At 43.4% G+C, this 22,397-nt stretch overlaps 1 protein-coding gene across 3 annotated transcripts in view; it reads right to left on the reverse strand.

Annotated features, from left to right (window-relative positions):
• The window catches only part of HECW1 (HECT, C2 and WW domain containing E3 ubiquitin protein ligase 1), a 460,020-nt gene that overhangs the window by 44,250 nt on the left and 393,373 nt on the right, over positions 1-22,397 (reverse strand). For all 3 annotated transcript variants that reach the window (XM_047695808.1, XM_047695806.1, XM_047695807.1), the window contains 7 exons: positions 19,176-19,281; positions 18,160-18,256; positions 12,223-12,306; positions 11,674-11,783; positions 6,035-6,155; positions 5,161-5,274; positions 4,223-4,375 (listed from right to left, as the gene is read on the reverse strand). In XM_047695808.1, the coding sequence (XP_047551764.1) occupies positions 4,223-4,375; positions 5,161-5,274; positions 6,035-6,155; positions 11,674-11,783; positions 12,223-12,306; positions 18,160-18,256; positions 19,176-19,281 (785 nt within the window). The remainder of the gene's footprint in view (positions 1-4,222; positions 4,376-5,160; positions 5,275-6,034; positions 6,156-11,673; positions 11,784-12,222; positions 12,307-18,159; positions 18,257-19,175; positions 19,282-22,397) is intronic.

Consider the following 22,397-nt stretch of genomic DNA (forward strand, 5'->3'; position numbering starts at 1 on the left):
AGAGCCCACGTGGATCGTGGGAGAAAGAGTCCTGGGAGTGAGGAAGGAAGGAGAGCCCTGTACCTAGACCCGAGATCAGCCACAGCCCCGCCCATCCTGCTGGCGGGGGTGTGGCACCTGCTTTGAGGTTTGAGAACTCAGGATTCACTGTGTCATCATCTCCCAGCTGCAGGAGTGACATTGACGAAGCCTCAGGCAGGGGCCTCGGCACCCACTCCGTGCTCACCCATTGTGTAAGGCCCAGAGTGACTCCAAGATGTGAGTCCTCCTTGGCGCCCCTCTTTAAAATGTCTGCCAATGAGCTGACCGAGCACTTCAGGGTGCTCAGTTTTCTTTGTAAAACTATTTGCTACTAGGCACAAGGACAGCTCCTATCAAGACACCCAGAAGGAATATTCTCTGCGATGCCCACAGCCCAGCAGGGCTTCCCATCTAAAGCTAAAGCAGGCTGTGCCCTAGTGGCTCGAGTTTTCTCAGCCATGGCTCTGACCGCCCAACAAGCTTGCTCCCCACTCCCAGGCCCCCTACGCGCAGACGAGAGAAGGGTCCGAGTCTCTGTGAGGCTCCCTGTGCTGTCCAGCTCCTGTGCTCGTTCTGCACCCCCATGTCTCTACTGGCCCAGGGTGTGGAGGACTGGAAGTTTCCAGTTTCTGCCTTGCATCAAAGGGGAAGTCCCTGCTCACCTTATAACGATTCTCCCTCCAATGTACAGCACTACAGCGGCCTCGTCCGCCAGGGCTCCGTGGAAATGGCGAGCTGCTCAGAAAGCTACCTGCAGTTTTGTTCTAGGCTGCACAGCCAATATACTCAACACGAGTAGGGACCTTGGCAGAGCAAAGTCCCCAGGTACTTTCCTCTGGAAAGCAGTGGTTTCCTACTTCTGGGTACAGGGTACCTACTTCTGGGCCTCTGATGTTTATAAAGCATTCACCCAGAGAACTCTGTGAATGCTTGTAACACCCCTGTGTAACAGTCCCCTTCCTCACTGCAATAAAGTGTAACTTACACATCTACATGGCTGTCCTCCGCCGCTCATGCCAGAGGTGAGCAGAAGGCACCCGAGTCCGGTGTGAGAGCAGGGGCTGGGCGGCGGCCTAGCAACCTTCCCCAGTGGAAAGTGACTGAGGCCACTCCCGGGTAGCAAGCCACAAGTCTTTGTTTGTGGCCTTGCTCTGTGTTTGCACTAAAACATGCTTGACTGCAAGGTTTCCTTCAAAACTCTGGGTCCCAACAATGCCACCATGGCGCTGACCCTGCTTACCTTGTGCCACCATCCAAATGTAGCCCCCTTGGTCATCTGAATGCCCTTACTTCCTGGATCCCCTCAGTTCTGTCCACCAAATGCTAGGTTCTGGAGCCCTACAGACCCCATTCTGCTGCCTACATGTCCCCTCTGCCTCCCCCTCTCCAGACTGCCTCCCCTGTCCCCAGCAGGCGTCTCCTGAGCACCTTCTGCTCCCACCAGCGTGCTCTTTTCCTCATCATGCTCCTCCCAGGAGCTCAGCTCTCAGGTTCTTCCTTCTTAGCTCTCTCAGGGTCTGCCCATGCCCAGCGCACCCCCTCTGTCCCCGTCTTGTGGGCCTTGGCTCTGCTCATCGTCTGCACAAGCTCTGAGGGCTCTCTCCTCTCCTCTCAAAGTGCAGCCACTCTGCAATCTCAGTTTCTACCCCGGCTGCTCTCCAGCTCACCAGGGCCATAGTTCTAGTTACACAACACATCAACCTGTCCTTAGAGAAGAAAGTGCAAACTACTGGCCAAAGGGTGAATTCCTCATCTTTCCTCTAAACATCATTGAGGGGCACCTGGGGGGCTCAGTCAGTTGAACATCTGACTCTTGGTTTTGACTCAGGTCATGATCTCCCTGTGGTGGTGAGATCGAGCCCCGTGCTGGGCTTAGCACTTGGTGGGCGGCTGCTTCAGACCATCTCTCCCTCTCCCTGTCCCTTCTGCTCATGTGCTCTCTCTCTCTCTCTCAATTAAATAAATAAAATCTTTGAGTACTGTTTACCTCATGTAACTCCCATCACAGCCAGTAGTATCGGCCCACCCAACCAGGCAACTCTATGCTTCTCTCCTTCCCTTGAGGCTCCATTACTTCAGTGAGCCAACTAGTTCAATCTCTTCTCCGTCCAAGATGCCCTTCAAGCCAGTCTCTTCCTTCCTGGGACACCACCTCTGCCTGAGTGTGAACCCCTTGACTCATCAACAGCTTTATAGCTGGTTTCACTCTTTCCAGTCTTACCCCTCAAATGTGTCTCCCCGCAACGGCAAGATTTACTTTTCAAAACCACAAATCTAATTACAGTATACTCCATGTAGGTTATGACCAACTGCCTCTTCTGCCCCAGCCTCACTTCCCACCACAACCCTGAGGTCATTCTCTGCTCTGATATGTCTGCACTGCTTGCGGAAGCTCCATTTCCTCTCATGCTTTTCAGTTCTTAATCCCTATTTGGTTCCTGGGCATATCTTCTCTCCCCTTCTCTGCTGAGTCTCTCATCCCCTCTTTTTGTAAGATCCACTGGCTTCACTCCCCACACCCCCACCTTGTGTGGAGTGGTTTTGAGAGTTGTACAACGTATTTCAATACATGGCTTTAATACAATGTAGTACAATTTTATATAATACAATTCTCAGGCTTATATATGCATCCCAGGCTTATACACACATGTGCATGTGTGTGAAGTATGTGTAGCCTGGCATTTAAGACACTGCAGCACAGCTGTTGGGTCAACGCACTCCACCACTCTGTGGGAGAAAGAGCTTCCTCATTTCATCTTTGTATCTCCCTGGCACACAGTGTGTGTTTGGTTCGTCAATGCTAAATTAATGAAGACATCCCCACAACACCTTAGCACAGTCGTATATTTGAAGGAAATACTTCTTTCTTGATCGCTGACTGTAAGTCACTACTTCTAAGACACCATCTTAAATGTCACGCTCGCAAACTAAGGGATAATTGAGGGACTGTACTGAGGACAACATGCGTATGCATGTACTCTCGTGTCGCGGGTGCTACCGCGCTCTCTACTGTTGGAATGAACCCCGCCTGATGTGACCTAAGTCAGAGCTGGCCTTCAATTCTCAGGGTCACAAACCCCTTTAGTGGCCACTTGCACGCTCCACCTGCCCTGCCTCTGTGCTTCTGCCTCACAGACTTCAACATCCACTTATGGATAAACAGGAAATGGAACAACAATGGGCAACTTTGGGTTCCTCACTTGGGCCAAACACTGAGTGCAGATACACTGCGGCTCCGCTCAAGAACTTCCGAGCTAAGGGTTTTTGGAGAGAGAGGACATGTGCAATAGCTCTAAGTCTTAGCAGAGGTGGGTTATTCTGATGCTATACATCAAAATATGGGCATCGGGGCTCTAAGCCAGGAGGCCAGGGATCACCCCAGGAGCTCCATCCCCCAGCAGCTGTCACAACACATCAAAAATGAGCAACGTAAGATATTATCAGTTTCTAGGACTCATTTCCCTCTTAACAGCAGTAGCTCCTACAGTGAGAGTAGGAATACTTTTCAATCAGGCGTGGTGGTGCCACAGCAGGAAGAAGCTTGCATCCTAGATGTACGACACAACTTTCTGGAGACTTCTAATACCCACATCTGAGGTATCTCACACACAGAATGGCAGACAGTTGACTGACAGTTATCTTCTTACACATCTCGGTTAAGTGGTAATGGACGCCTCCATAAAACAAACCAAAGAAATAATGAATTTTCAAGCTGAGAGGATGTTCGGAGAGCACCCGGCCCAGCAGCCTTACTTGCTTCACAGTAAGAGGCACAAGCTGATATCGACAGTTCTGGAGCCACTGGTCCACCGTCAAGAACATGTCCAGCCCAGTGTATACTTCCAAGAAGCCTCCACTGGGGACTCTCATGATTTTAGTAGACTTTTCAACATTTGGTAAACATTTCAACGTTCAACTACGTCTACTTACCTCAGTGTTTCCTCAGAAGGCAATTACTGGCTCTTTCAGCGATTTGCCGTTGATAGTATATCTGCAGTGTCTTTAGTAATTCCTTTCATGTTCTGGGTGAAAACTAACAGAATCTTCTTTCTAGGGCTTTCTTGTTCACTCTCATTACCCCTCTTAGTATCTGGCCCACTGCTCTAAACAAGAAATAGTGCTGCTCAAGTCAGTACTACTGACGTCTGACTGAGAAAGACCAGAACTTTTGAGCAGAGAAAGCGAGCCTTCCAGATCTTACCATTCAAGATGGTTTTCCACAAACGCGGACATGGGGCTGATCTGCACTGTGTAGGTATCATTTGCAGAGTACTCAAAGAGTCCGTAGTAAGGGTTGAATAGCTCCTGAGACAAAAGGAAGAAGAACTCTCGCGAAGGACCACTGTAGTCCAGGCTGCAAAGGAAGCAGAGGCCCAAGAAGTCTGTTACTTGTGGGGGGAGGGGCCTGTTTCTACCCAGGTGCTAGTCTGTTCTTTCAGTCAGTGTAGGGAAAGCAGATGCCTGTGGGAGCATAATCTGCTGCAGAAAGTGAGGAAGCAGTTTCGGGATGTTTCTTACTAGATGTCCATGAAAAAATTCCTATGGCAGTGTTTCTTAGCCTTTATTCAATCATATGATCCTACTGGATAAAACACACAGCTGGCCCATTTGAAAGAAAGAGCTTGCTGTGAGAGGCATAAAAGAGTTTCCCATGATAGTACCTGTGTGAGAACCAAGAAAACTTCCAAGTTTGTTGTGATACGCCCTCCTAGGTAGGCTTATCTTCCAGTGTTGGAGATGGTTTTTCACAAAATCACTGAAATGCTAGGGAAAATTTGCTATGTAGTTCTTTATGTGCACTCTAGGAGGAAGAGCTTTTTGATCAGATACTCAAAAGTGTACACAACCTGAAAAAGTAAAGATCCATTAGCTTAAGTCTGAATTTTTGCTTATGCACAGTATAAATGTGTAACCTCAGACTATAGCACAAGCCAATAATCTTGGGCTTTTGAAGAACATAATTCTAAAGTTTGGCAGTGCCTGGAGAGAGAAAGACCTCCTGGAAGGACATGATCAGAATCACCCTGGGGCAAAGGCTAAGAGCTACCCTGCTCTTTTTTGAGAAAAATCATGAAGATCTGGTGACTATGGCCTGCCCACACTGAATTCGGTGTTTGCATAAAACTGCTGGTGCCTCACCCCTCCTCTCCAACAAAGGTGACGTAGAGTTTGTTTCGCTGAAGCTCCTTCCGGGAATAGGCCATCACCTGATTGAAGGTTCCCTCCAACAAATGGTCCCGACGAATGATGAGCCTGGGAAGAAGCCATGTGGGCAGTGAGTAGTGGCTCTGGGCTCTGATGTTGGAGAGTGCTCTAGATGAGTTGTGAGCACCCAAGCTTATGGTCTGGCTTGGCGCTCACAATGAGACCTCTCCAACTTGGTGCAGATCCCACGGGTTCAGCAATGGATTTATTTTAATGCTCTTTTCAAAACACTGGGAGCACAAGAACAACATGTACGTTTTTATAATTGGATGCTCTCCATCATATTGCCCTACTTTTAGGATTCTTTTGACCAATTCCAAAGAGAATCTCTTAAGTTGGATTCCTGAGTTAAGATTTAGTTTTTAAAGATGAACACAATAAACCCAGAGGGGAAAAATATAACTATTCACTTAGACCTCTGTTACAAAGTTATAGAATGTATGAATTTGACCAATGAATTAAATTTGCTCCAAGAATAAGTAAGAGGAAATACATAATTTTTAAAATTTAGTTCAAGATTCTTGGTTTTCTGGAAGGGTCTACCATTAATTTTGTATATGCCTTTGTCTGAAATGTTTTTTTCTCTCTCTCCTTCTCTTCTCTTTCCTTCCTTCCTGCTTCTCTTCCAATTTAACTTCCTTCCTTCTTTCTTCCCAACTTTTTTTTTTTTTACCTTCCTCCTTTCTATGAACATAACTGTTAGCACACCATAGAATCCGATCTCCAAAAAGTATCACAAAGGTATAGGGGAGAAAAGGATAGGAACATCTAGCATCCGAATTCGGTAAACAAGCATTGGAACACTCACTTAATTTTCCCTGGACCCTGACCAAATCCTTTGGCTTCCAATTTTCGGTAGAAATTTCGGAGCTTGGCTTCAAAGTCTCTCCGGTAGGGTGAAGGGGCTCTTGCACTGGCTCTCTGTAAGCCTGCAGAGAGAAGCACACGGTCTGAAGGTCATCACTGATATGTGGAGCAATGTCAGAAGAAGGGCCAACCGGAGGCACATTCCTATGTCTTATTTTTCCTCTCAAAAAAGCTTCCTTTGATTTCCATTACTCTTTCAGTTTCTTTTGTAATAAATGGAAGTAATATAATAAAGAGAAAACTGAATTCTGATGACAATAAACATTTATGTCTTCCACTCCACCTCAAGTTGTATTTCTCTTAACAATACCTTGGTCAGCATATCTGTTGGCTGAACTGTACTTAAATAACCTAAATCAACATATCAAACTAGTCTAAATTTTTCTTGTAAGTTTCTATGTTATAATAAGTGATTGTAACTATAACGAGGCAACTCAGACTATCACATGTGTATGTCGTACTTGTCTAACTATACTGACCCTAAAATAAACAGAGGTGTCCTGTAGGGCCCAGAGCATTGAGAATTTTATATTAGATTATCTTGTATCATAGTGGAAACATTTGTAATAATAATAATAACGACTTGCTGATTCTATTTAGAAAAGAGTTTTTATATCACTGTTTTGTGAATGCTTTGTTATCCTTATACACTTTTTAATGAGAAAAGGAGTGGAAAAATAACATTCTTCTCCAAGTTTTACAGATGACCAGAATCATGGCCTGCCCTTTCAATAACTACTATATTCCAGGTATTGAATTAATATTCTAAAGAAGACTGATACCAATAAACTCACAGGAAGGACAATATAATTACAAGTTGAGATGACTGCTAGCTATGAAGGAAAGGAACTCAGTTCTCTGATATCAGAGAACACTCTGGCCAAGTTTGGGAAGGCTTCCCTGGGGAATATTCCCTGGGGAAGAATAAGTAAGCATGAATTAGACTGAATTAGTTGGGAAAGGCTTCCCTTTAATTAAGACACAAGATGAGCTGGGAGAAGAGCAGTCTAGGTAGAAGATCAGCATGTACAAAGGTACTGAGGCAGAATGGAAAGTGGGGCTCAGGGTACATGGATCAGAGTGATGCAAACAAGGTTTGCGAGGTGGGTGGATGATCAAAAGGATAAGGTCCATTCAGCTAAACAATTCTGTTTAATACTAAGCACAGTAGGAAGCCACTGCACGAGGACTGACAGGATGACAATTGAGTTATGAAAACATTAGTCTTTCTGTAGCAAAGAGAAAAATGAGAGGACTGGGGTGGATTTAGAGAGCCTAAACTGGACTAGGGTGGTGTCAGTGGAGTTGAGGAGGGGATAGACTGTGGTATGTTTAGAAGGCAATGAACTGGACATAGGTAGTGAGGGAGAGGTGGGCTTTAGATTTTTGTAATTGAAGGAACTGCACTGATAATCACTGAGATGGGAACAATGAAAGAACAAATCTGGGGGGGGCGGAGCTTAGTCTTTGATGGTGCTACCCTTGAATGTCTAATTGGAAAGAGACATGTTTTGAGAGAGAGAAGAGAAGAAACCTGAGACTGAGTTTTGGGCATGGCAGGAAGTGAAGGATGAGTCTGCACTGGTGGCCAAAGAAGTAGTTGAAATGCATACAGTAGTGTCACAGAAGCTTACTGAAGAGGTGACTTAAGAGGGGGAGCAATCAATAATGTCAAATGTGGCTTAATGTTAAATGTGAGAATTACCCACTGGACTGTGTGTCTGGAGGTCATGGTGACCTTAGTGAAGGCAGGTCCTCTGATGCCCCAGTGTGGAGTGGAAGGAGGGGTAGGTTTTAATTTGAATCTCCCTGATGGCTAGTGATGATACAGGGGTAGGCTTGGAAGGCTTGTAGGATTGGCAGCAGGCATTTGAGAAAATGTCTACCTAATGGCTTCAGTTTTCTCAGTGAAGGGAGAAGGGACATCATTTGCTTGATGGAGAGAGGGAGAGACACAGAGAGCTGGAGTTTTGAGGGGCGCATAAACATTCAATATAGCAGTAGGGGGCACCTGGGTGGCTTAGTTGGTTAAGTGTCTGACTCTTGATTTTGGCTCAGAGGTCATGATCTCAGGGTTTTGAGATCAAGCCCTGTGTTGGGCCCCTCCCCCTGCATACTCTCTCTCTAAAAAAAAAAAAAAGAAAAGAAAAAAAAAAAAGAAAAAATAAACAGCAGTAGGGAAGTTTACCTAGGAAACATGGTCAAGTTTTCTTTTGGGTATTCAAGGTCCAGGTGAGGTAAGAGATGACTAACATATAGTTTGTAATCTGCCCTGTCAGATGAATTTGCCCAAGAGGTCCTGAGCATAGATGCAGAGGAAGCATAGTATGTTTATCAAGGGGCAGAGTTCTGCAAACAAAATGGAGAGGACTGGGGAGTTTAGGCCATTGGCATAGATGTTACGAAGAAAATGAACTGTGGAATTTATGCTGGGTAAGGGAAGAACAGAAAGGAAAGGAGAGACATGCATGAACTAAGGTCCTGATGAGGACAAGGGACAGTAATGGGGAGAGTAGTTGAACAAGCATGTTGGATGGGAGTAAGATGCTTGAATCAGTGATTTTAGAGATAATGACAGGGGTGGGAAGATGACTGTGGGAACAAGTGGTTGCACTGGGGGGAAGGTCATTGCAGACCAGAAATTCCAGAAACCAGGAGCCCAGGGAAATGAATGGGTGTCCTTGTGTATGCTGAAGTCATTCAGGATGATGGAAGCACTTGAGAAGGAGAGGGAGATTATGAGACAGGTGCCGCAGTCTTTGAGAATGACAGAAAGGCTGGGAGATGACAGCAACTGGGGGTGGTGGGAAGAGACAGCTGAGTAGTATAATCAAGGAAGCATGAAGGGCCCTAGCCTCACCTTTGTGCCCCCCAGCACCTGAGTGTAAGGGAACCAACAGCCACCACTTGAAAAGAGCTATCCTAAGTGAAATGACAGGTTTCAGGCTACAGGTTCAACTAGAATACAAGTCTTGAGGTGCAAGTAGCATTTTCTGCCCAGTAGAATGCAGTGTATTTTATAATATGACTTCTATTACTGCTGGTACTACCACTATGCCTATGATCACTACTATGTATTTTTCTAATAATTTATGCTTTACAAAGTACTTTGGCATAAATATTTATGATTTGCTATCTCTGTAGCACCGAGGTAAATTTCATGAAGGTCTAAAAATATGGGAATTATAAAACTTAACATCAAAATATTTGGATTACATAATCTAGGACCCCATGATCAGAGCTAGGAGAATTAAAAATTAAAATGAGTTGGATGATTATTTGGGTTCGTGGTATTAGTAATGCCTCATTAGGAAAGTTGATGCCTTTTATAAAAGTTATGCAAATAATTATCATTTAGCAAATAACTCTTTATTCTCTTTTATTTTTCTATTTGTACTATGATATCTCCCCCATGTCAAGATGTTAAAATCATACTCTACTGTCAACTGTTTGAACCAAAGTGCAGATACTTTATCAGGCTAGGACAATATCTATGATAAAACGAAAGATCATGGTGGAGACCCGCAGTTGTCCCCAAATGGAAGGCTCTGCTCCCCAAAAGTAAGTCATCCTGTGTGCACCAGAAACATTTGGCTGTCCTGATGTTGGCTCAGGCAAAGCTCCTCATCCTCCTTTCCCAGGTCACGGCATCTCAATTACACTGTATGTCCTTAACTAAGCCTTTGGTGCACTGGTTTGGAGGAAGCAACAGTGAGGAGATACTGACTTAGAAACAGATTCTAGCAATTAATAAAACTACCTCTAAGAGATAATTCTGAGTGACATGACTTGGAGGAGCCAAACTAATATATTCGTTTTAGAGACCTACAGCAGATCCAAGTAATGCCGAGTGAGACATCCCTTCGGAGGGACGGAACACACTATTATAATCTCTCTCTTGTGACTTTCTCCAGTGGCTTCAAAAACTAAGCTTGGACAGACTCTAGAGGCTGTGAGATATGAACCTACTAGATTTTTATTTTATTATTTTTCTCCTTCCTTCCTTCCTTTTTAAATTAAGTTCAATTAGCCAATATACAGTACATTAGTTTTTTTTTATTGTGTTCAGTTAGGCAACATATAGTAGATCATTAGTTTTTGACAGTGTTCAATGAGTTGAGTTCAATGAGTTGCGTAGAATACCCAGTGCTCTTCACAACATGTGCCTTCCTTGATACCCATCACCCAGCTACCAATCACCCACCCTTCTCCCTTCTCAAACCTTCAGTTTATTTCCCAGAATCTATAGTCTCTCATCGCTTGTCTCCCTCTCAGATTTCTTCCCATTCAGTTTTATACATCATTAGTTTTTGATGTAGTATTCAATGATTCATTTGTTGCGTATAACACCTAGTGCTCATCAGATCACGTGCCCTCCTTAATGCCCATCACCCAGTCACCTACCTACTACGTTTTTATAACTAAATCCCTTTACTTTTTAAGCTATAAAAAGAAATTTGGGTTTACCACCAAGACTCTGACCAAGGTGGTATGTAAACCAAGTAACTGAGGAAAAACTCTACAATGTCTCGATCCCATTTGGGAGTATGGATTTTACTTAAACTAATCATTTTGATTAGATCTGATGAACCCTTTGTCACTAAAGAGTTCAGTTATTCATTTCCTTATTTGGAATGGAAGATATCTATAAAGAATTTCTGTATCATAAGTAAATTAATCCTAATACATAAAAGAAAACAGTGGGGGAACAATTGTGCATGTAAGAAAATTCTTCAACGTCTTCATGGGGGACATTATGGTGGCCCCCAGTAACCATATCACTGAGCAATTCCTTTACATCTTAGCACAAAGTTACCAAGATTGGTATCTAGTAACATTCTGAGTCATAAGGCAGAATGTTTTGGAAACGGTTCTTCCCTTCTAAATGCCTGCGGGGTACCTTGGGATACAAAAGCAATTTAGAGCAGGGTCAGCAGACCTTTCCTGTGAGGGGCCAGATAGTAAATATTTTAAGCTTTTGCAGCCATCTGGTCTCATCGTTATTACTCCTCTACACCCTTATAGTGTGAAAGTTGCTACAGAAAACACAAATGAACAGGTGTGGCCGGGGTCCAATAACATTTTATTTACGGACACTGAGATTTGAATTTCACAGAATTTTCACATGTCATGAAATACTGTTTTTGTAAAAAAAAGATTTTCCAATTATTTAAAAATGTAGAACATAGGGGCTCCTGGGTGGCTCAGTGGGTTAAGACCTTTGGCTCAGGTCATAATCTCAGCGTCCTGGGATCGAGCTCCACATCAGGCTCTCAGCTCAGGGGGGGAGCCTGCTTCTCCCTCTCTCTCTCTCTCTGCCTGTCTCTCTGCCTACTTGTGATCTCTCTCTCTGTCAAATAAATAAATGAAATCTTCAAAAAAAAAAAAAAAGTAGAACGCAGTATTACACAAACAGGCAGCAAACTGTCAACACCCAATCTTGGCAGTGTGCTTTCAATCAGAAAATTGAGAGGGAGGAAGAGAGAGAGGGCACGTATACAACTGCCCTTCTCCCACCTCCGTCTGCGGGAAACACGGGTGGCCATTGACAGGAGACAGAATGCCAGATGCTCAAGTTACCTGGGGAGTTCTGAGGTGAGGAACAGGGTGAACAGCGGGGAGAGAAGCTGTACCCGGGGAGGAAGGCAGCCTGCAGTGGGACGTAGGACATAATCTCTTCTTCAAAGAGACTGCAAAATAAAAAAGAAGAAGAGAAATAAGAAGAAGCAGAGGAGAAGGAAGAAGAAGAAAGGAAAAAAGTTAGTTTTCTGTCCATGAGAGAATATTCATGAACTGGGGTAACAGTGGTTACAGTTCTCACAAGGCAACAACAAAAGCACTTAGGTTCACTTAGGTAGGCAGATGCCGGCATGCAATAGTCTCAGCGTTATTTTAAACCCTAAATAATCCTGACATAATAGTCTCTATTAAGGACTATGCACAGTTCTTGATACCCCAGTTGTAAATGTAAAGGAGGCAATGGACAGCAGGTACAAGGGTGGGGGACCTACTTTAGTTGTAGCCAGCAGAATCCTCTAGAACAAACAGTGAGTGTTTCAGTCATAGCTGTAGTGGAGGAAGACTGCCCAGAGCAGCCTTTCTAGAAGCGTTTCAGGTTTAGGCCCTTACCTTAGCAAAATGACTAGATCTGCATCACAGGACAACTTTTCAAGCCCATGATTACCCTCAGTCCGAATGTAATGGATTTTCTCCCTAGAATAGTGTGGGAAACAAAGTATGAATTACCAACAGGTAAGTTAGGGAATAAATCCCCCGTTTTTTCCTCTCTCTGATGATATTAATGTGAACCCAAATCCTCATCATTACTTGCATATTTTCAGGCAACAATATAATAAATTTGACCTTTTGGTGGGTATATTTTTGAAAAGGGAAAATTTGGGCCTCTACAAAGATACACAAAATAAGATTAAACAGAGAAATGCACTGTGACTCAACCTCTCAGTATAGGTAGCCCATCAAAACCTGGGGGATGTTCACAGTGTCTTCACTGACTGGGGTTTTGAAAAATGGAGTGGAACTGTCCGCACCACTTCGCAGGGAAGATGTGGAAGCCCAGCCGAGTGTGCAAGTGCCATGCCTCCTCCACCAGCTGTCTCTCCCCTCATGTTCCTGTTCTCGACTCCGTGTTCCTGAGCGTTGGCCTCTAAATTCTGATACCACCTCACAGAACTCTTGTTTGGAAGACTTTGGTGGATCTGCTTCCCTGGACTACTGACTCAGCCTCACAAAGAACTCTCAAATTTATGTCCTTCCAAAGACAGTGCCCCTGGGGCCGATCATCCCATTCACCAAGGGACCTCTATGTGGGAAAGCCCCTGGTCTCTTTGTCTGGAGGAAAAATGGAAAGAACATTCTAGGGATTGCCCTTTGTTCCCAGTGTCCCTGAGGACATGAAGTCCAAAGCGGGTCAACTCTACTAGTGCAGCAGAGTGCCCACAGAAAGTGGCATTGCCCTGTAGTGGTTTTATTATCCCACTGCCCACATGAACCACATCCATATATGAGAAAGCTGAACACAGTTTTCTGAGACTTTCAGTGGCTCTCCATAGGACATAGCACCTTCTGTCATGTCTATGAAAATTTCATGCAGACCCAGTCGTCTGGGGGGCCTCCAAATGCCCCTGGGACTCAATCCCAAAGGTACTGGCACTGGGAAGGATCTAAAGGTTAGAATACCTCTCTTACACATAACCCTTGCCCACCAGGAAAACTCCAGTGCAAAACTCTCCTCAAGACTCTGTTCACTAGAGCCACCTGCCTCCTTGACATCTTGACATCTCCCCTTGTGGCCTCAAAACTTATTATCCAAAGGAAATCCTTGAAGTTCATTCGTCTTTATCGCTGAACTCTGATCTTGTCCTTTGTGGCCTTTAACACATTCTATAGCTATATATTTGGCTTAAGGGAAAAAAAAGGCAAACTTGCCTATCATCTGCCTTCCTCAGTAGATGGCAAATACCATGCAAAGTAGGGCCAATGTCTGCTTTGTTTTGCTACTGTGTACACAGCCTCCCACTGTTCTGATTCAGAACACCGGCACAATAAAAACACCAGGTGAAGGAAGAATGAATGAATGAAAACTGCTACCATGATCCTTAAAGTGAAGAAATGTCATTAGCCGCTGGGTTTTCCGGCTCCATCTTCCCTTTCCACATGTGGCTTCCTTATGATTCACTGCTGTCTGCTGAACAGTTTTCTGAGGACTCACCCTCCACCCTTTAACCCAGAAACTGGCTTTGTGGACTCACGATAGTGGATCCATGGCTCCCTGAGAAGCGCAAGGCTGAACAGGGGTCACAGCCCCACCTGGAGACCACAGAGGAAGCAGTAATTTCTTCCTCTGAACAGTGTCATGGGGAAAGAAGGTTTTCTTTTTAACCTCTGGGCTTTTTTTTTTTTTTTTAAGATTTTTATTTATTTATTTGACAGACAGAGATCACAAGTAGGCAGAGAGGAAGGCAGAGAGAGAGAGGTGGAGGCAGGCTCCCTGTGGAGCAGAGAGCCCGATGCGGGGCTCGATCCCAGGACACTGGGATCATGACCTGAGCTGAAGGCAGAGGCTTAACCCACTGAGCCACCCAAGCGCCCCATCCTCTGGGCTTTTAAAATAGAGCTGACTCACCCTCCTGTCATACTCAGGGGCAAGCACAGGCCCAGTCATAGCAAGTAATGCCCAGCTTCCTGGCTCCTGGAAGCTGCCTCCCTGAAGAGCAGTTTCTTCCTCTTACTGTTCCCCCTTTTTTAGTCCATAGCTTCTTAGTTACTGTGGGCCTTCAGCTTTTGACGAGATATTCGGGCTCTCATCCTGGGCCTACAGGTCCTTAAAGGAGTCCATAATCTTTTTTTTTTTTTTTTTTAAAGATTTTATTTATTTACTTGACAGAGAGATCACAAGCAGGCAGAGAGGCAGGCAGAGAGAGAGGAGGAAGCAGGCTCCCTGCCGAGCAGAAAGCCCGATGCGGGGCTCGATCCCAGGACTCTGAGATCATGACCTGAGCCGAAGGCAGCGGCTTAACCCACTGAGCCACCCAGGCGCCCCAAGGAGTCTATAATCTTAAAGACGCTATTAGTTTCTGTACTAAATAATTGCCAAGATTTTTTCCAATTACAAGATGTCCTAATTCCAAGCTCCCCCACATCTGGAAAATTGTAATTGTACAATTCTGCACTGCAACAAAGCCTTTAAGGTTTCTTGAATTTTGTTATAATGCAAGACTATGCAATAGTGTTGAAAATAGTTTACTTTCACTCTTTTACCCATGGGATTACATTTTTCACTTTTAAAGATGATTTAAATGAGACTCTAGTGCCTTTGGTGAGTTCAAATTCCTCAAAAGAATTAGCTACGAACTCATTACTTAGTAACAGAATCAGTAACATATAAAATGTTTAAGAGCAGCAATCTCTCAGAAACTTTCCAGAGAGTACAATCCCTCTGAAAATCCTTTGGAAATTCCCTTAAATTATGATATACTGTGAGTCATAGAGTAGCCCACAAATAAATGACCCATATGACTGAGTATGGCACTGCCTTCTGTGGCACAGTAATAAAATGGGCAGAGCTAACAGAAGTGGATGTGACAATCACTCGTGCTGAAGGTCACCTGTTCACAATAAAGATCTTCCATTCACTCTAAATGTAATTAATGTTTCTTATCTTCAAAGCAGAGGACTAGGTTCTGAGGGGGAGAGTAGTACAAAGGCAAGGACCAGAAGGTCCTGCTGTAAGGAGCTTACATATCACAGGGAGACATCAGTACAGACAGTACTCAAGAGATAATGGAAAAAATATAGTAGAAGGACAAAAAAGGAGTATTAATAAAGTAAGGCAAAAGAAGTACTGAAGTTTGTCTAGGTCAGTGAACCTTGCCATTTGGTTTGAGCCTTTAAAAGGAATGAGAGGTCCTTAAGAGAAAAGCCATTCCTGAGAGGGCAGAACAAGGAGAGGACACAGCTTGTTTAATGGAGGTGGAAGACACCAGAAGGAAAAAATTAGCACGGGATGGAGAGTTAGGTTAGGGCCAGACTTTGGAAACTGTGCTTAGAAATCCTGACTTTATTTTATACACAATGGAAAGCTTTTTTAAAGGCCAGTGTGATGATTTATTCTGTGCTATAAGAAGGTAATTTTGTCCTAGATCTAGGGGACACCTTCTAGGACACCCCTACAAAATCCAGGAGAGAAATGTTGAGCACCCAAACACAGGCCATGATAGGGAAGAAAAAAAAAAGAAAAATAAAAAGGCTGGAAGAGAGGAAGGGAGAGGCAGACGTTTGGATGCAGAGACAGGGAAAGAGGGAAGAGTGGAGATCTGGCAACGGGGAAGGCAGTGATTCTAATTCACACGGAGTAAAAAGCAGGGAAAAGAGGTGTCTGTGAGGGTGTGAGGGTGTGTGGGGGGAGAACAGTGAGTGATCCACCCAGGCAGGAGTAATAGGAATTTGAATAGCAAAGAGGCTATGTTCAGGTGTTGGTGATTCACTGAGGAAGTCAAAGCAGAGTACTACAGTTGTCGGCTAGATGCAAAAGACCACCAAATGGGAGATGACGAGTCAGTGACTGCACTCGTGCCCACCTTCTCTGATCCTTTACACATACTCATAAAAGCATCTCCACAGTGCCCACCTGATAACTGTATCTGAAGAGATCAAGGGCATCTATGGGCTGAATAACAGGCCCAGATCAATGGTCTCTAAGAGATGGAGTAAGAATTCAAACTCCAAGAGGAAACACTTAACCATCACGTATAGCCAGCTTCCAAATGTTATGTAGTCAGCTGAAGCAGAGAGATACCTGAATATCTTGCAAAGAAAGTGGGATCTAAGTTCAGAGGATGTGTTCTCTTGTTATCACCTTGAGTGGCTGTCCTTTCCAAATGAAGTTGGATTCAGTTTCAGAGACACTCATGCAACAATGACACTAATGGATATTAAGATATAAGTAGTTAGAACACAGGATACTTCTGATACTTTTGGTTTGCTTGTTGGTGTATTTTTGAATATGTTCATCTAATAGTTGGTTTACCATTAACTGTGATATTTTAAAGATAAAACATTTAAAATGGATTAAAGACCTAAATGTGAGACCTAAAACCATAAAATTCCTAAAAGAGAACATAGGCAGTAATTGCTCTGACATTGGCTGTAGAAGCATCTTTATAGATATGTCTCCTTTGGCAAAGGAAACAAAAGCAAAAATAAACTTTTGGGACTACGCCAAAATAAAAAGCTTTTGCAAGTGAAGGAAACCAACAACAAAAGACAATGTAGTGAGTGAGAGAAGATATTTGCAACTGATATACCCAATAAGGGGTTAACATCCAAAATATTTAAAGAACTTATACAACTCAACATCAAAACCTCCCTAAATAATCTAATTAAAAGTGGAAAGGGGACATGAATAGATATTTTTCTAAAGAAGACATCCAGATGGCCAACAGACACATGAAAAGATGCTCAACACCACTCATCATCAGGGAAATGCAAATCAGTACCACAATGAGACATCACCTCACACCTGTCAGAATGGCTAAAATCAGAAACACAAGAAACAACAAATGCTGGTAAGGATGTGGAGAAAAAGGAACCCACAAGCAGTGTGAGTGGGAATACAAGCTGGTGCGCTACTATGGAAAAGAGTATGGAGGTTCCTAAAAAAAAAAAAAAATAGAATTACTACACAATCTAATAATTCCACTAGTGGGTACTCACCCCCAAAATTGAAAACACTAATTCAAAAAGATATATGCACCCCTGTGTTTATGGTAGCATATATATGTAACAGCCAAGATATGGATGCAATCCAAGTGTCCACCCACAGATGAATGGATAAAGAAGATGTGGTACATGGAACATTACTCAGTCATAAAAAGAATGAGATCTTGCCATGTGCGACAACATGGATAGATCTAAATGGTATAATGCCAAGTAAAATAGGTCAGTCAGAGAAAAATACCATAGGGTCTCACTCATATGTAGAATTTAAGAAACAAAACAAATAAGCAAGGCAAAACAGAGACAAAGAAAAAACAGACCCTTAACAACAGGGAAGAAACTGATGGTTACATGAGGGGAGGTGGGTGAGGAAATGGGTGAGATAAGTTAAGAAGGTTAAGGGTACAGGGACCACGATGAGCACTGGGGAATGCACAGAACTGCTGAATCACTATATTGCACACCTGAAACTAATATAACATTAGTTACTGTGTTAATAACACTTGAATGAAAAATTTATATGGTGCTTTACATAAGTAATTCTTTCATGAAAGCTATTTTACTTTTCCTGTGCCTCCCTCCGAATCAACGGAAGTCATATTGGCATTGTATGAATAGTATGTGACCCGGCAACATGGCTAGCTCCAATTATTGTGACACCGCAGAGAATATTAGAACCCCCTGGATCCTTCCTTTTCAGTATTTAAGACATAATTAAATACATGAACAAAACACATCGTAGGCTTCTGTTCTCTCCCCACGGAGGTGCTGTCCCACCTGGAAGACCAGCTGGAGAGACCCAGAGCTAGAGGATGAGGGACAAGCCCCTACCTGAGTGCGTGGTTTCTCGCCAGGCTTGGCTGACGCTCTTGCAGCATTTCAAAAATGTTTGGTTGGCGAAGAAATGCCACAATCTTGTCATTATATGCTGAAACAGACAGAAGGGCGAGTTGTGGTTGAGTCTTCAGCCCAGAGGTAATTTCTCTAATGGTTGGAAAATGGCTGCTTGATACCAGGATTAACCCAGGAGTTTGAAGGGCAGGTGACATACTCTTCAAAAAATGTAAGCTCTTGCGGGTTGTTTTCTGTGACATAATAGCATTATCATTTTTAAAAGAGCAAACCAAAAAGGAACCAGATCTAAGTTAATTATCCTTAATATTCCAGGAACTTAACTGCGTGTTGTTAACTCATCCCTGTGTGAACAGGTGAAGGAAAATAAAATAGCTCTTCCATGAGGAGAGTTGTATTCTCTTCCTTCTGACTTCTCTTGGTCAGTTATTATGGCAAAAAATTTTACATGAATTTAAAGAAACCGTTTTTTGAGCACTTGACCCTGACAACCTGTAGCCAAGGTTGATTTCCCAGTAGTGATAATGGAAATATCCAAATCCACTGGGGCTCTCTCACCTCACTTCCCTTGATACAAGTGGCATGTGCCTCAGGAGGTAACTGAGGTTAGGAATGAAGACTGTGCTGACTTATCCCCATACACGAGAGAAGGGAGTTCTAAATCAAAAACTGCATCTAAGAGTAACAGGTCCCATCACCTCATTTAAACTATGCTCTCCTGGACTCAGCTAACAAATCACTGACTGGAATACAGAAGAGGGGGACGAGGGTCAGAAGAGAGCAGAAGAGAAACAGGGAAGATGGTAGGTCAAATTGAGGAGCGAAGGGAAAGGAAAAAGGGGCAAAATGGGGATGGAAATAAAGGGTAGGGGTAGATTACACCATAGGGGAGGAAAAAAGAGAACACAGAATCCTAAATATTAAAAGATTCATGACAAGAAAAAAAAAAAAGGCTAAGTGTTGGGTATCCGGGGTCCCCAAAGCAAGATACGTACCTAGTGGCAATGACTCATGTTGGTGTTGGCTTCGAATAGCAGCTACTAGGCTGTGTCCTGGCCTGGCCAGTAAAGAGGCTCCTCTGTTTCTAGAGACTTCTGAAGCCTAATTTCAAAATAAAATTGTTAGCATTGGAAATCTTATCAATTTCAGATGGTCTTTTGATACTAATTTTTCAATACGAGGGGTAAAAGATCCTGATATCACCTAAGTTAAGAAAGAAATGAAGTTACAGTCCTGAAAGTGAATATTAAGCAAGTTAATAAAAAAGGACTAAATAGGATGGTTGATGGTTTTTTAAGAAAGTGAATGTGCCAAATGTTATTAATGTTATCCGAATTAATACACTGTATCGACTAAGAAACATTTCTCTTCATCAATACGTTGAAGAGACTTATTTCCTCCAGTCCTGGAAATAAGTCTCTTCAACGTATTGATGAAGAGAAATGTTTCTTAGAGGGTTTTGGAGGGGAGGGGGTGAGAGGAGGGGTGATCCTGGTGGTGGGTATCAAAGAGGGCACGTATTACAAGGAGCACCGGGTGTGGTGCATAAACCATGAATCTTGGAATGCTGAAAAGAGAAAATTAAATTAAAAAAATAGATTGAAGAGACAAATTCAACATGAATACTCTCAGTAAAGATTAAGCATCTGTTTGACTCCTCTCCTGCTATTAGCCTGCATCCAATACCCTGGTTTTGGATGCCCATTTTGATAAAATTTCATAAATATAAAATTTGCTTAGCTTAAAACTGATATTTGTGATGATTAATTAAGCTCAGTTTTAAGTTTTAACAAACGCCCTAAGTTCTAGAGCACAGCAGTGAGCTTCCTACCATGATTCCATGCACCTCTGTTCCTTAAAGGACCCTGTAGGGTAACCTATTTAAACAGAGGCCCTATAGATTTTCCCCATTGGAGTACATTCACCAGATATATGGGGTTTGCTGTAGAGTATGACTCATTCGATGGTGTCTGGTAAAGTACACCAATATAGGCTTTGCAAACATTTCAGAATTACATTGACGATTACTTTGTGATATTACTTAAAAAGTGTGCAACATCTGGACAAATAAGGAAAGAAAATTCTCCCTCTGAGAGTGGTGCACGGTTCACTTCCACCGAATTCAGGAGCATTATTGAGATCCTATGCTACGAAGTCCAGAAAGGGGACTTTCAGGCTAATCCGCGTATCATATAGCAAATGACAAATAGGATAGATGACTTAGGGCTTACTCATTAAAGACATGGTAATTGCTGGTTTTCATTTGGGTTCTCCTTCCACACTCCACACAGAGACGGGTAACATCCTTTCTTTGCAAGATGTGCTAGCAGTTCTGTCTGTACACGGCAGTCTTTGAATTGCTCTTTTTTTTTTTTTTTTTAAAGATTTATTTATTTGACAGAGAGAGAGATTACAACTAGGCAGAGCAGCAGGCAAAGAGAGGGGGAAGCAGGCTCCCTGCTCCTAAAACCCTGAGATTATGACCTGAGCTGAAGGCAGAGGCTTAACCCACTGAGCCACCCAGGCACCCCTGAATTGCTCTTGTTGAAGTAGTAGCCATGGAGATCCATCCTTTCTCTCCTGGCCCTTCTCCTTGCCCACTGCTTACTTGGGGGACCAGGACATAGATTCCTTGGGCCACTGAGGTGGACTCCTCACTTCGATGCCATTAGCTCTCAGCTCTGTACTGCTCCTGTTCAGCCACCAAGATTTAGAAGCTAGTACTTCTGCAACAGCACTTTCTAGTCCCATTTACATGGTTACAGTGCAAGGTGATGAAAGAAAAGCTTGCTGATTATTAAAATAGGCAGTGTGGAGTCTTTACATTTCTTTCTCCTTGAATTAATACATATGTGAAGCTTTTCTGGGACTGAAATGATAGGTCTCTTTTCCTTGGAAGGAGTTACATCAGTCTGCTTGAATGTGTGTTTGAAATATTTTGGATGCGGCAGAGACAGGACTCTGAAAGACCACTCAGTTGAAGATTATCTAAATGATGTATTACAAACCGAGGAAGCAGGTCTGATAACAGACCTCAGGAAGGCATGGCTGTATTCCGAACACAGGGGACGCCTGCTGTCCCACCCTGAGCCAAAGTGTCTCCTTGTTGGTGGCTTGCCCTGAAATAAAGGGCACTCTGAAACAGGAGGAGGCTCACTTCTATTCCTGGCTGCTGTAGGGAATTCATATGTCGCAGATACGTTTTAGGGAAACCTGGTGCCTACTTCTGAAGTTGCCTGCTCACTGGCAAAACTAAGCCCGATGGAAAAACTTCAGAAACCAGATGAGGGCCAGCTACCCTGCAGGTCGATGACTGACTGATGAATGTGCTTCAGGTGAACTAGGAGTGAGGTGGAGCAAACGACACAGGGGGAAGGGAGGGCTCATGGGGTACCTGAACCATGAGAGACATCTGCTGAGGGTAAAGGAGGTAGCGGAGGGCCTACCGATGAGGACAGATGGGAGGGTTAAATAGAAACAGGCTTGTCCAACCAGGAGCCAGGAATTTATAGAGATGGAGAGAATTTCAAGCAGGGCTGGGAAAGACTTTGACATCGGTCTGGAATTTACTATGTGCTAGAATCCTTGTACCCCTCAAGTACTACTAAATGGTCCATCCTGAGGAATGTTTGCTATCAGCTGAGTGACCTGATTTGGATCTCACTGCAAACATGATGCTAACATTTGTCTTCCTAACTACTGAAAATGACTAGAAAAATGGATTTTCCATTTAAAACCAAAATTACATGACTCACTGAAGTGCATTTGACACTTTTTGTGTTATGAGTTTCTCACAGGTGCGTGTGTGTGTGTGAGACAGAGAGACAAAGAAGGGACACCCCTGCCCTTGCACAAGGGCCCACCCCTCCCCAGATATGCCATGACTATTCTATGACTGGCTAAAACCCAGTTTGCAGTAGGAACTAATTTAAAGATTTCTTTTCCTTTTGATGCTGAGATAGCTTTAATCATAATTGCAAATGTGAAAACTTCAAACATTTAGCTCTCTAGAAAAAAAAATATGCTCAGAAAATAGTTTTCAGTAACTGGTAAACAAGCTTCTCTTCTGTGTTGCAATTTAGAAATGTAAACTGGTGGTTTTTTTAAAGCCCTGATTGAAATTGCAGGTTTTAGACTGAGTTTGGGTTAATAATCAGCTAACGTTCTCTTTGAAAATGCTGGAGACCTAATGATAAAATATTGAGTTCAGAGGAAAG

The sequence above is a fragment of the Lutra lutra genome, chromosome 11 (assembly GCF_902655055.1).
Source record: "Lutra lutra chromosome 11, mLutLut1.2, whole genome shotgun sequence".
Classification (NCBI taxonomy): domain Eukaryota; kingdom Metazoa; phylum Chordata; class Mammalia; order Carnivora; family Mustelidae; genus Lutra; species Lutra lutra.